The sequence below is a fragment of the Sander vitreus genome, chromosome 2 (genome assembly GCF_031162955.1).
Source record: "Sander vitreus isolate 19-12246 chromosome 2, sanVit1, whole genome shotgun sequence".
NCBI classification, from domain to species: Eukaryota; Metazoa; Chordata; class Actinopteri; order Perciformes; family Percidae; genus Sander; species Sander vitreus.
In genome coordinates this window covers 13,348,961-13,361,549 of record NC_135856.1, presented here as the reverse complement: position 1 = coordinate 13,361,549, position 12,589 = coordinate 13,348,961, and the positions used below count along the sequence as shown (strand labels likewise).

The 12,589-nt window shown below is 39.4% G+C and overlaps 2 protein-coding genes, 1 long non-coding RNA gene and 2 other non-coding genes across 13 annotated transcripts in view; 4 read left to right on the top strand and 1 right to left on the bottom strand.

The window, feature by feature from the left end:
* micu3a (mitochondrial calcium uptake 3a) overlaps positions 1–4,627 on the top strand; it is a 30,940-nt gene extending 26,313 nt beyond the window's left edge. For 4 of the 8 annotated variants that reach the window (XM_078278991.1, XM_078278971.1, XM_078278946.1 and 1 more), the window contains 2 exons: positions 103–260; positions 3,135–4,627. In XM_078278991.1, coding sequence (XP_078135117.1) covers positions 103–260; positions 3,135–3,233 — 257 coding nt within the window. In that variant the 3' untranslated portion in view covers positions 3,234–4,627. Of the gene's footprint in view, positions 1–102; positions 261–2,240; positions 2,310–3,131 lie in introns of those variants that run through there. The other 4 variants (XM_078278981.1, XM_078278962.1, XM_078279009.1 and 1 more) reach the window with 2 other exon arrangements.
* A 1,012-nt stretch (positions 4,628–5,639) lies between these two features.
* On the top strand, positions 5,640–11,265 carry LOC144536042 (uncharacterized). 2 transcript variants are annotated; one of them, XR_013503722.1, is made up of 4 exons: positions 5,640–5,950; positions 8,290–8,386; positions 8,502–8,717; positions 10,483–11,265. It is a non-coding gene; the product is annotated as an uncharacterized LOC144536042 (long non-coding RNA). The 2 variants fall into 2 exon arrangements; XR_013503721.1 differs by lacking the exon at positions 5,640–5,950 and having other exon boundaries at positions 7,930–8,386.
* Positions 5,953–6,168, top strand: LOC144512042 (small nucleolar RNA U3). Its single transcript, XR_013500952.1, has one exon. It is a non-coding gene; the product is annotated as a small nucleolar RNA U3 (small nucleolar RNA).
* Positions 7,832–8,047, top strand: LOC144537775 (small nucleolar RNA U3). Its single transcript, XR_013503891.1, has one exon. It is a non-coding gene; the product is annotated as a small nucleolar RNA U3 (small nucleolar RNA).
* Positions 9,203–12,063, bottom strand: LOC144536033 (uncharacterized). Its single transcript, XM_078278921.1, is given in 5 exon segments — positions 9,203–10,411; positions 11,259–11,356; positions 11,606–11,644; positions 11,646–11,725; positions 11,875–12,063. Coding segments are annotated over 5 exon segments (612 nt in total). The 3' UTR covers positions 9,203–10,205.
* Positions 12,064–12,589: the final 526 nt, after the last annotated feature.

The following is a 12,589-nucleotide window of genomic DNA, read 5'->3' as shown; positions in this document are numbered from 1 at the left end:
GTCTCTGCTAACACACACAGGTGGTGTGTCTTTCCTTCTAGCTTGGTGTACAAAAAGTGGCCGAAATGATCAGAATTATCAGTTTACTCTCTCTCCTTCCAGATGAGTTTGCACGAGCGGTGTATGTGGCCACTGGGCTGAAGCTGACACGTCACCTTGTACACACCATCTTCAAGATCTTTGACGTGGATCATGATGACCAGCTCTCCTACAAGGAGTTCATTGGAATAATGAAGGATCGGCTGCACAGAGGAGGCAGGGTGAGGAACAAAAGAGTGTTGCTCGTTGAGAAAAAGTGCTCTCAGGCTTTAAACTGTTTGACTTAAAATGATCTGTGGTTCAAATAACACGACTCCACTTTAAAGAGACTAAGAGGAGATAAAATGACAGCCAGTTACAGCAAGAAGGACATGAAGACGAGTGAGATTTTTTTGATCCCCGCCGGAAAATAAAATACAATAGAATAGACAGTCCATGACAGGAAAAATTAGACCATGCACGACATGTTAAGCAGTCTTTCCAGGAGACAACCAAAACACTGCTGCGTGTCCATTCATTGTCCAATGTGAGGTTGAGGTAGTCCAATAAACAGACCCCTGTATTGCACCCAGACCACTTCCACCCTCAATTCCGTGATAGCTCCCCAGGAACAGGCAACAGTGATCGACACTACATTTTCTTAACTGTAAAACTTCCATATCCCTACCCAGAAGCGCAACTGTACAACACATTGTATTACCATAGATGCCGCAGATCAGCGGTTTGGGTCAGACTTTCAGCGGGTTATGGAAGAGACAACAAATACAAAAAATAAAAAAACTGTGATTGTTGATCACTGTGGAGACAAGAGGATACCTTTTGTAAGCCAGAGTAAAGGCTATAGAACAAGAACTTCAGAGGGATATAGTGCGGGTGGAGTGAAAAGGAAAGGGTAAAACGGTGAAGATATTGAAAATATAGCGTACACTTAAACTGATATTAACTGATAGGTCACAATAGTACATGCAGTGAGCACTCCTGTTACAGCAGACAGTGGCGTATTTTATTCGGAGGAATTTGTTTGGAACAGAAGGGCTTGAAAATTGAAACACAGGAGGAAACAAATAACAACTTTGGAAATACTGTTTGGAAAAGAGTCTTTTCCAAACAGTATTTGGACAGGAGTGAATCATTTGAACAGGGGCAACCACAGCATGAATGCAGCAATCTTACAGTTGTTTTTGTAAAAAGGGGCTTTGTTGGTGCGAACCCAGGTGTTCCCGTTGAAGAATAGTCTCTATAAAAACTGGACCGCCTGCTGTTGAAAAGGTTGTTTCCATTCATTGTAAAAGGGTTTTTAAAACAACAAAGGCTATTATCGCCCTTCTGCCTTTGCAAACGAACTCAAGTAATTACAGGAAATGAATAATGTGGCCACAAGAAAAAAGGAATTTGAAAATACCATAGGTAACATGTACACTGGCATCTGCAAATATTAAACTGCATAGAATAATAATCCGTACAATACATTAAGATTATGAGCGTTCATTAAACATATGGCTGATAAAAGACGCAACATTTCAATTAAACAGGGATTCAAAGACATCTTACAGTAATGTTGACATGGTTGTGTGTTTTTTCTGAGGGTTAAATCTTGGCCATGTAGGTTGACAGCTTCCAGGAAGAAGCTGGTAACAACATCAATGAATTTCCTTGAAATGATGAAAAACTCCAACTGAACTGGAAATCACCTTGAGCGACTTTATAGTGTTGTTCCCACGGAGGGACACTCCCCTCTAGTGGTGCATTGTGTATCATACTACCGTCCAGAGCCTCATTTACAACAGAAGTGAAACACGTACTGTACATGAGATGTCAAGTTGTTACAAGCTTACAGTTTGCCTAATATGCCACAAACATCACTAACATTGCACATCAGTGATCCCTTACACCGTACATGTGTATGACCTTATGGGCTTCTTTGGATGCTATCTCTGACTCACAGTCATTGGCTTAATAACAGTGTTCTCTCTTTATCCCCCTCTCTCTCTCTCTTTGCTTTGCTTGCATCCTTAATCTCCTCTCTTTCTGCCACACTCATCTGTGCTCCCATCATTCCAACCTCTCTGTAATGACACCCCCCCCCCCCTCTCTCTCTCTCTCTCTCTCTTTATTTCTTCCCTTCCTCCTCTCCCTGTGATTTCCCTTCTTTTTCCTTTCCTCTTTTTCTCTGCCATGATGTCTATCCACTGACCTCTCAGGGCTATAAATCTCTGGAGCGTGCCACGTCTTTTAAATCCTGTCTGAAGAGGGAGCTGGCAGGCAGATAAGTACCACTAACAACAGAACGTTGGATTAAGTTCATGATGTTCATTGTTTTCATCATTTTATTTTTTATATTTCATATCTTGAGCTGTCATTTTTTGACAACATATTTTAATCACATATCAGGAATTAATAACAGTATCAGACACAATAAAACTCCTCACTTTTCCTCTTTGACTTTCAACCATTTGACCTGGATATGACTTGTATCAATAGCAATATTACCAATATGACTATAAACTTCACTAATATCTCTCACCCACCCAGGAAACCTTAATCTTGACTCAGTGCCTGGTCCTACTGCATTAAAGCATGCACACATTTGAGTTAGGTCAGGTGGTAACCACTTCATAACAGTAAAATCACCTGTTACATGCTAAATGGCTTTTTTACTTCGCTAGCTAAATGTCTCAATAATTATCTACACTTCCTTAAGAAATACATGCCATGTCTGGATTTGTTCATCATATTGTACATTCACGGTAAACATTACTTGTACTTCCTGTAAACTGGCACATTTTCAAGGTGTGCCACTATGTGTACAGAGTTGCAACAGTGGGTTCCTCAATGTCTTCATTTTGGAGAACCCATAATGTCTGGACAGCTCAATATGATGCAAAGTATTGTTGAGCTTTTGAAAACCTTTTCCCATCACTTCAGCACTTTTAGGCCATCAAATAGGATGAGATAGAAATATACACCCCTGAATGTCTATCTCCTTGTGACTGGAATATTTTCTTATCACTGTAGCTGTAGTATAACTCACAGTTAAAAGAACTGACTTCTGGCTACCAGCATGACTGTGCCTCCCTTTGCTCTGTATTTACCAGGTGAAGGGCCGACACCACACCTCCTTCTCCGCCTGTGTTTGCTCTGGGGCCAGAAGACAAGTGCACCAGCTCTGGAAGAGGTACACAGAGAAGCCGTAGAGGAGGAGGGAGAAAGAAGGCAGAAAAAAACATGAAGGAAAAAGTGTGATGATGGAATAAAGTAAAACTTGAGCTCTGACTTTTATAGCCAGTGGCGTGGGTTAACATTGTGTTTTTAAGGGCAGATCTCCATTCAACTTCCAAAGCAACTACAATAACTACAAGCATGCCTGCACACAGCTGACTGACACTCTGTATCACTGTATGATGATAATGAGCAACATATCTCCTGTTCTGGTTCCTGTTTTCTCATTGTCTTGATCTGATGCCAAAGTAAATTACGATTTACAGTGTATATAACGAAGATTAGACTATGACTTTAATCTCCAAGCATGGCACCTCCTCAACAGTCAGTAGAACTGCAACTAATGATTATTTCTATTTTGGATAAATCTACCTTTTTTAAAAGCTATAAAAAACATTGTATAACAATAGTATATAACTAAGCAAGTTACAGCATGTTTAAAGTTCTACCAACCAAATTATATTTTCACTTAATGAACGACATTTTCCATTACTAATTAAAACTATATATATATAGATAGATATATGCATTTTAGGTAAGGTTAGCTGAACTGCTGCACTACAACCTGTAACAACTTAAAGAGCACAACAGTATTTAAAAAACTAAAAATTGTTTGATAATGATTATCCATGTACAATGAATAACAGTAATGTTAGTTAATATATAGCAGAAGACTGAAATTGTGGGAATGAATGAACATGTTGTTAATATGTATTGTCTTCACCTCTTTATAATTATCTGTCTTTTTTTACTTACATTTTGTTTGATCTCATCTAGCCAGGTGATGTGATGCTTTGCACTAAGAGAGTATATAAACAGTATTGCTACAGTAAGGATGCTATATTATCCTAATATAACTACAGCACCGATTTATTTGACCTGGATTTGACATTGGATGGGATTTTGTAATCTAGTAATTGTATTGTAATTTCAATATTTGACATGTCTTGAACCTGTTTTGTGTCTTAGTCTATGTATGACAATATATGTCTATATATGACATAGATGTCCACATAGGTGCCTTCTTTCCATTCCCTTTGTCATCCGAAAAAATTTTTTTAGCACTATGGAGCTTTTAACAGTAACAGAAAAGCATGTGCATTGATTGCATTACATGTAGGCGTACTATCTGTGATTATCACCCAATCTTTTCTATTAGAAATCATTTAATATGATTTTTGAATGTCTTGGTGTGAAATATGGAATATATTTTGAATATATCGAAATTAAGGAACTCTAGACATGAAGAAAATGGAATGTTATTCCTCATAATGTAAATGATTCATCATGTTGCAATAATTAATGTGTTTGTCACCTCAGTGGACCTGGTGGATTAATGTTCATGCATGAATAAACTATTTTAAGAATACATGCGAAATCCGTGGTATTCACTGAGCTTGCGCAACGAAACGCAACCATTTTTTAATTTTAAAATTTTTCACGGCTGCGAACTACATCGGTAAGTTGGATGTCACAATGCCACTAATGAGGCGTCAAGAAAAGGTTAGTTGACACATAGAGGATGTTGTGGGCATTTAGCACTGAGGGTGAAAATGCTAGCTAATTAAATTGGCTAACGTTAGCTGTTAATGCATACAGACCAGACCACTATTAATATTAACAGTCTATGGTACAGACATTACTATAAAAGGGGGGGCTGTCAGCCGTTTACAAACGTTACTGTTGCGTTCTTTCCATTTTATTTGTGTTTGCTTAATTGTATCTGTAGTTTATCGAACTACAGAAGCGAAAGAAATTAACGTAATCTCACCTGGCCTCTGTATTTAACGTAAGACCCGTGGTAACGCTAACTAACGTGTAAGTAAATAATCAGCTTTTCTAGAAAGTTCGAAATGTGTTGTTAGTTGTCCTAACCTTTACAACTTAATAATGTCCTGTCCATCCTGGTGATAGTGTATTTTCCTTATGCAGTCTATGTTATTTCCCAATGTTTCTAACAATTCTTGGTAAATCTGAGCTTTCGTCGATGAAGTTATTACGTTACCTAATGAAATGCTGCCCTCATATGCCGCAGGAAAGCAACTGCTGGTTAAACAGGAAAAAAGCAGGAGCGGTATGTTACGGTAAAAATGAATGCAGGTTATGCACGGTTTTCGACATAATGTCGCTTTTAGCTGTTGTAGACCCGTTTTTATTTTGCTTGTTGTCAACATTTACATTTTATAAATTGACGCATCTGAAAACCCTTAAAAGGAAGTGGATCTGGCGTAGCGGTTGTAAGCGGAACTCTATTTCTTTGCCAGGTTTCTGTCAGGAACATTACAAACAACGCACCGTTTTGCTTGAAGACTATCTCGTGTAAACCCAAACTTCACTACTTTTAATATTTTAATCCTCGTCTATGTTGACATGTTGTTAATTGTCCAAACAGGCCGGTCAGTTGTAAAGTTTTTACCTCGTACATTTCTTTAATAAATCGACAAATACAGAAAATGCACGGACGTCTGTGACTCAATTCGCAAAGCATTGTGGGTTGTATTGAATTGGACTTTACCATTAAATCAACAGCTTTATTAACAGTTTAGACTTAAGTTTTATTGACGTGGTTTTGTTACGGTTATACTTTGTTTACTCAATAGCCGGTCGTTTTGGTCCTGTGTGACGGCAAGGACGAACCATGAGTGAGAATGATCGTCCTGTGAATGACTTGCTTTTTTCAGCCGTTGAATTGGTAAGACTATACTTTCAGGGATCATTTCTATAGTTCTTGACTTGAGAAATGTGTTTCTAAAGTGTTTGGTCTCGCTACCCACGATGATGAGTCGTGATATTCCTTTCTGAGCGTGAAGCTGACAGAGATTAATGATTTATTTCATACGTTCTCTGTCATTGATGATCGTTCTTTGCTTCTTTGTGGAGCATTGAGGAGAGGAATATGGTCAGAGTGGTGGTCATATTCTGTGTTAAAAAATAACATGTAGTTATAACTTCAACAGAGTCATAGTTCTTTTAATGGATAATTATCAAACCATGCGCTACATTATTACTTTTACTGCTATCAACTAGTGATGTGCGTTACCACTTAACTCCTATTCGATCCGATACCAAGTAATACCCAGGCTGGTATTACCGTTACCGATACCAATACTTCGTACTACGTATTTTATTTGTAGTGTGATGCGACAACTAGTTTAAAGTAAAGTAAAAAAGTAGGCTGTAGGCTTACCAATTCCACATTATAGCTGCATAATGACAAGACAATAAAATACTCTCATATTATTTAATTATAAAGAAAATCTCAGAGACTTGTACAGTAAAACAGGTTGAAAATTACACACAAATAAAAAAATGTTGACTCTTAACCTTGTCACAAAATATTCCATATTCACTTTTTGCTGTTCTTTACAACACATGTAAATCAGGCACCCTTGAAAACCGGTAACTCAAATTGTTTTCACAAAACATTCATGTTTACAAAAAAAATAAAATAAAAATAGGCTCCAAACTTCATGTTTCACTATTATTCAGACTTTTTTATTATTTCACTATGTATTTTCTATTTGAACAAACTGCTTTCTGTTAGCTTGTTGTAAGAATGCTGGGATTCCGGGGAACAGACGTGAATAACTTTCCCACAGTCAGTGATAACGCGACTATCGCGCCATCTCCCTGTACCTGGATAACTTTTGCCGCTGCTGCCAAATGACTCACTGATTGAAGTTTGTCTTGCCCTAGCACCTTGCGTCCTCTCGCCCTGGACCTCCTCCTCAGACCGCCGCTTCATTATATCATCATATTCACTCTTATCACTTAACCTCAGATGTTTAGCGAGGTTTGTAGTGTCACCACTGTATTTCACTGTCTTTCCACACACAGCGTCGCTGCTGTCTTTACAGCTAAAATACAGCCAGACCTAACTCCTTTTGCGTTCAGCAATAGTCACTCTGCAGTCTGCAGTCTTCGTACCAACTGCTGCTAACTATGAATTTAGTTATTACTCAGAATTATTACTCAGGGCAATGCTGCACTTTGTGCCCACTTGGCCACTTAGTTACAGACCTTACAGCCTTTTAAATGTATATGTATATATATTTTTTATATCTCTACTGTCATATTTTTAATTGTGTGCGTTTATTACCTGCACCAGGACCTGTGTTCTCCATTTAGTTCCCTTTCATGTATGACATGTTATGTAATTACAATAAATATCCTCATTTTTATTTTACACTGTCTTTAATGTAAACTGGGACTTTACATGTAATGCAGCCTGTCTGACTTCTTTCAGTCAGTGAGAGAAATTAGCCTTTTCTGTTGCCATTATTTAGAACTTTGACAAAATTTGTCAGTGTAACTTTTTTTACTAACTTGATTACTTTTTACCACTTACTAACTTACTCGCTGACTTACTTACTTATTACTTACTAAAGACCTTTTATACAAGCGTTTTTTTTACCTAAGTACTTTCTCTAACCCTAACAGCTGTGTTGTAAGAGTCATGCAGTGATGACACATGACTGGACGAGACTCAGCAAGTGGAGGAGCTTGTTGATGGCAGGGAGGAACCATGAGTGAGAACAACCGTTCTCTAAATGGCCTCTTTTTTTCATTCCTTAAGACTATACTTTCAGGGATCATTTCTATAGTTTCTTACTTGAGAAATGTGTTTCTAAAGTGTTTGGTCTCACAAACCATGATGAAGAGTAATGATATTCTTTTCTGAGCGTGAAGCTGACAGAGAGTAATGATTCATTTCATATGCTATTTGTCTTTGATGACCGTTCTTTGCTTCTTTATGGAGCATTGAGGAGGAGAATATGATCAGAGTGGCTATTGATATGTTTAAAGTAACTTATACTTGAACTATGTAGTGATGACAATTTTATGGTCGCGGCGTATATCTTCCTGCTTTTTTTGTCCTTTGCCAATCACACCTATGCTTAATTGACCCTTCGCTAAGCTCCGCCCTCCTTAGTTACTCTTGCTTCGCCTGACAAGCGACTGCAGTATGCATTCGAGGGATATATCCACGACATAATATGCAACTGATTAGCGAATAATGTTATGCTAAAGCCCATAGGTCCCAGCGCAAGCAGCAGCCGCCTCATACGCTGACCATTCAAATGGGAAAAACACACATTGAGGAACAGCTATGTTAACGCACAGCATGGTAAGTGAAATAGTCTAATCATTATAAATCAAACAGCTTAGCCATAAGTCTTAAACACAAAACATTAGCCTGACCACTTTGCAATGATAGCATTCTACTGCTTATATTTTTTTAGCGCGACAAGCTACTGCTCACACGTCGTGGGTCTAATCAACGCTTGGACCTGGCAAGAGCCAGAGATGCTGAGCTGAGCCATACATCATCATCAACAACACAAACAAAGTCCTCCTGCACGAGTCTACCACAGCAGTGGCACAAGCCAAGGGGTAACAATGAAAGCCAATGAAAACCGCATGCGGCGACCAATCGACTGTCAGCATGCAGGAATCAGGTAAGTTGAAAATTATGGTTATGGTTATAGTTATGGGATTTGGCAGACACTTTTGTCCAAAGTGACACAGGCTACAAACGAAAAAAATACAATAGTAAAAATGAACAGTGAACAGTTTTTAAATGTTGGTAAGACTACATTAAGGAGAATAGAAATAATAAACAATAATGTCAATTCAATCAATAGCCTAATTAAAATAAACAATACTATAGGCCTAATATACAAACCATAACATTAGAGAGGCAGGTTTCCAAGCACAGCAAAGTTTTGTCATATAAAACTCCTAGCTTTGTATTGGTAGGGTATTTTCTTTTTCAGGACCTTCTCAGTTACAGAGGAGAACATTGCTTTATTAAAAAGGCAGACAGGAGCACCCATCAGCTACTTGGTAAACAGACCCCCCTGTTGACATAACTGTAGGAGGAGAGAGATACCCACTAGGAAGTGGTTTGAGCCATCAGGTAAATGAATGAGATGAGGCAGTATTAAAGTAGATATTCTTTATTGTGTACTTTATATGAAATTTACTCAACTTATATGTACAGGGCAGTGCACCACGTCAGCGTGATCTTTCTTGACCACTCAGTTCTTCTACACACAGACAACCTTAATCTTTGATGATATGTGGCTGGAAGTTAGACAGCATGCTGACTACATACCGTATTTGATTTATGTTCACAAGCCGGGAAATCTGGATTTGGCCTGACACAATTTTAAACTTCATCTTTGCAATAGCTCTCTCAACATGAACCCTGTGCTTGGCTATTCTTTTGGTCATTTCAACATCTGCATGTGGCATCTGTCTGTTTGCTCTTGCAAAAGGTGGAATGTTAAGTTGCAAACCAATCTCCTCAACTTCCTTCTCTATTGGAAAGCCTTTATCAACCATCAAGCCATCTCCTACGTTGAGATAGCCACACTGAATGTACCCCTTCAAAATGTCAAGGATGTTGCACTCATTGGAAATCTGTTTATCAGAAATTGCTCTGGTGAAGAGGGCAGACTGCACCTCGTGGATCACAGGCCGATAGAGACTTGAGGGTGTTAGTAGACTTGTAGGTGGAGTAAGTCTGACTCTGCAACACTAGTGAGCTTGGTCTCTGAATCTTAAGTTCAGTGCAGTTTAAGATGGCAAAAGTATTTGGCAATTCTTCCTTAAATTTAGCTGGCATGTTCTCAGAAATAACATCCCTGTGTGTCCAAATAGACAATTTGCCAGGACTATCATACATATAGTCCACCCAGGAGTTGATCTGTGTGCTGACACTCTGTAAACAGATGTTAAATCTGAAGACTAGGTCTTTGTGGTCCAAATGTTGTCTTAATTTCATTAAGGTGAGTACGCAGTGAAAGTTGTTTGATTGAATTATTGACACGTTTGATTGACAGAGGAATGTGTGTTTGTGGTGCACTTGGGTCAGTTGGAATGTTAAAAAATTCACACAAGCTGTTAAATTGCTCATAAGAAAACCCTGTGCCGTAGTGGAACTAGTCAGGCACATGGCTTTGGTTTAAGATCTCTGGGTTTAAAGCATCTGAGGTGTGTGCAAACTGAAGCTCCTTTTGAAGATGATGGAGTTGGCCATCCTTTGCCTCGAGTTGGAGCTTCAGATTCATGATGTCCTGCTTGTGATTGGCTAATGCGTCCTGCAGAGTTCTCAGTTCCTCTCCATGGTCGCCTATATCATGTTCTTCTGTAAATGACAAAAAAGAGAAAGGAAACATGGAATGTTACTAATTTATGTTATTTTCTTCTGTTTTACAGCTTCCTCTCCTTGACTCTGCAGGACCATCATCTGCGAACCAGCCGTCAAACGACTTCCCGGATTTCCCTCTGCCAACACAGCCGTTAAATTTCTGTGCAGTGCTGTATGAAAAAAAACATGTGGTTACAGAAAATTGACAATCACACCATCCAAGTCTTTAGCTTTAGAAAGAGAGACCAGACGACAAGATACAAATCACACCTGGCATCTTGCCCGGGCTCCTCGACTAACGTCAAGTGTGTTCAAGACAATATGCTCTAGGAGAGCCGACTTCGACACCTTGGCTGTGAGTATCAAGGGCACATCAAAAATGCAGACCACAGCAATGAGGAGAGGGGTAGAGCTAGAACCTGTGGCAGCGCAGCAGTACTCAAATATAACAGGTAATCTGGTATACCCTTGCGGCTTTGTAGTGAACCCCCATGCTCCACACCTTGGCACATCCCCAGACAGGAAGGTCGTAGATGGTACAAGCTTTGGCCTTTTGGAAATAAAATGTCCAGCAAAGAACAGCTGCCAAGACCCTGTCCCTATCACCAAAGACAGGCAGATGGTGGTTACAAGCTAAAGGAGACCCACGCGTATTACTACCAAATAATAGGGCAGCTGGGACTCACAGGCATGCCTTGGTGTGACTTCTTTGTAATGTGCGCAGAAGAAAAGAAAGAAAAGTGGGGCGAAATGAAAGACAAATTAGATTTGTTTTTCTTTGATTACTTCCTTCCCAGTTGCAACCAGTAACTAAAAACAGATACAAATAGCAGTTTAAACTTACCATAGGTAGAGTCGCTCTGTTGTGTTGTACTGTGAAATGTGTCGGTGTCGGTGAAACTTGAGGTGCTGGCTTCCTGCTGAGTTTGAGGTGCTGGCTTCCTGTCACACAGGATTCAGTAAAGAATCAGTTTAACAATTGTCTGTAACAATTTAGTTGTCTTCATGAAATCATTGTTTTTTTTATCCTGTATTGGTTTCTTACCAGAAACAAATAAAATGCACTTTGTATAAAGCATGAGAGCATACTGTGTTCTGTAATAAATCTCGCTGCCCAAATAAAGTCTATACGGTAGCAAACAGGTATGACAGCACATAAGTGACTACTGTTAATGAACTGATTAAGTTTACATACCAATCTTTTTTCTTGGAGATCTCCAGCAAGCCCCGATGTTCCCTCCTTAGAACTGACACCGGGAGAGCCGCGATCGGATTGGGGTACTCAGGGGTAGGCCGTCGATTAACAAAATGCTGAAATATATTTCAAAGTATGTCAGTGAGCCTCCGTCTTGCCTTTAATCATCTTATTTTACGTTCCAATGTATGCATTATGAACAAAGAACCGTCATTATTTCCAAGCAATGCTGTTAGCTAGCTAGCTAACATTAGCGTGTTCTTACGTTGGAGCAAACGTAGGTGTTTTAGTTAATCCTGTCGACATTTAGTTGTGCATGGGGCCTCCCACACGCCCGGCATTTCTCCACTTGGGTTTTCGGTTTCGGGAAGGGAAAAAATTCCACCTCCCCGTCCAAATTTTTAGGATACCGGGTATCACATTTGCACAATCCATATGCACAACGCTTAGGCATGTTTCCCTCTCGAAAGCTTGACAGGCCTCCCGCGCCTAGTTACGGTTGCTAAACCACGATTGGCCTGTGTCGGTTTTTGGGCGTGGGGCGAAGGGTCAGTTGTAAACTAGTCCTTTACAGCCTGGCTGATCTCTTCCAGTCAGTGAGATAAATTAGTAGTGATGGGGAAAGTTGTTCTCTACAGTGTACTTCATCACTAGGATCAGTTCACTAAAAAGATTTGTTCTAAAGATGAGTTCACCGAGCTTGACCGGAGCTCCGACTGTAGTAGTCCCACTCACTAAACTGAAACACGTCTTAACGTTCAGTTCAGCTCACTAGTTAACATTAAATTAACAGTTTAACAGTTTAGACTTAAGTTTTATTGACATGGGTTTGTTACGGTTATACTTATGCTGCGTTCCAGGCAACCTGTAACTCGTGTTTTCACAACTTTCTACTTGTGAAAGTGCCCTGAAATGGCAGTCAAAGCCGTAACTTACTACCCGTGAACTAGTACCAGATCGTTGTACTCCCAGTTACAGTT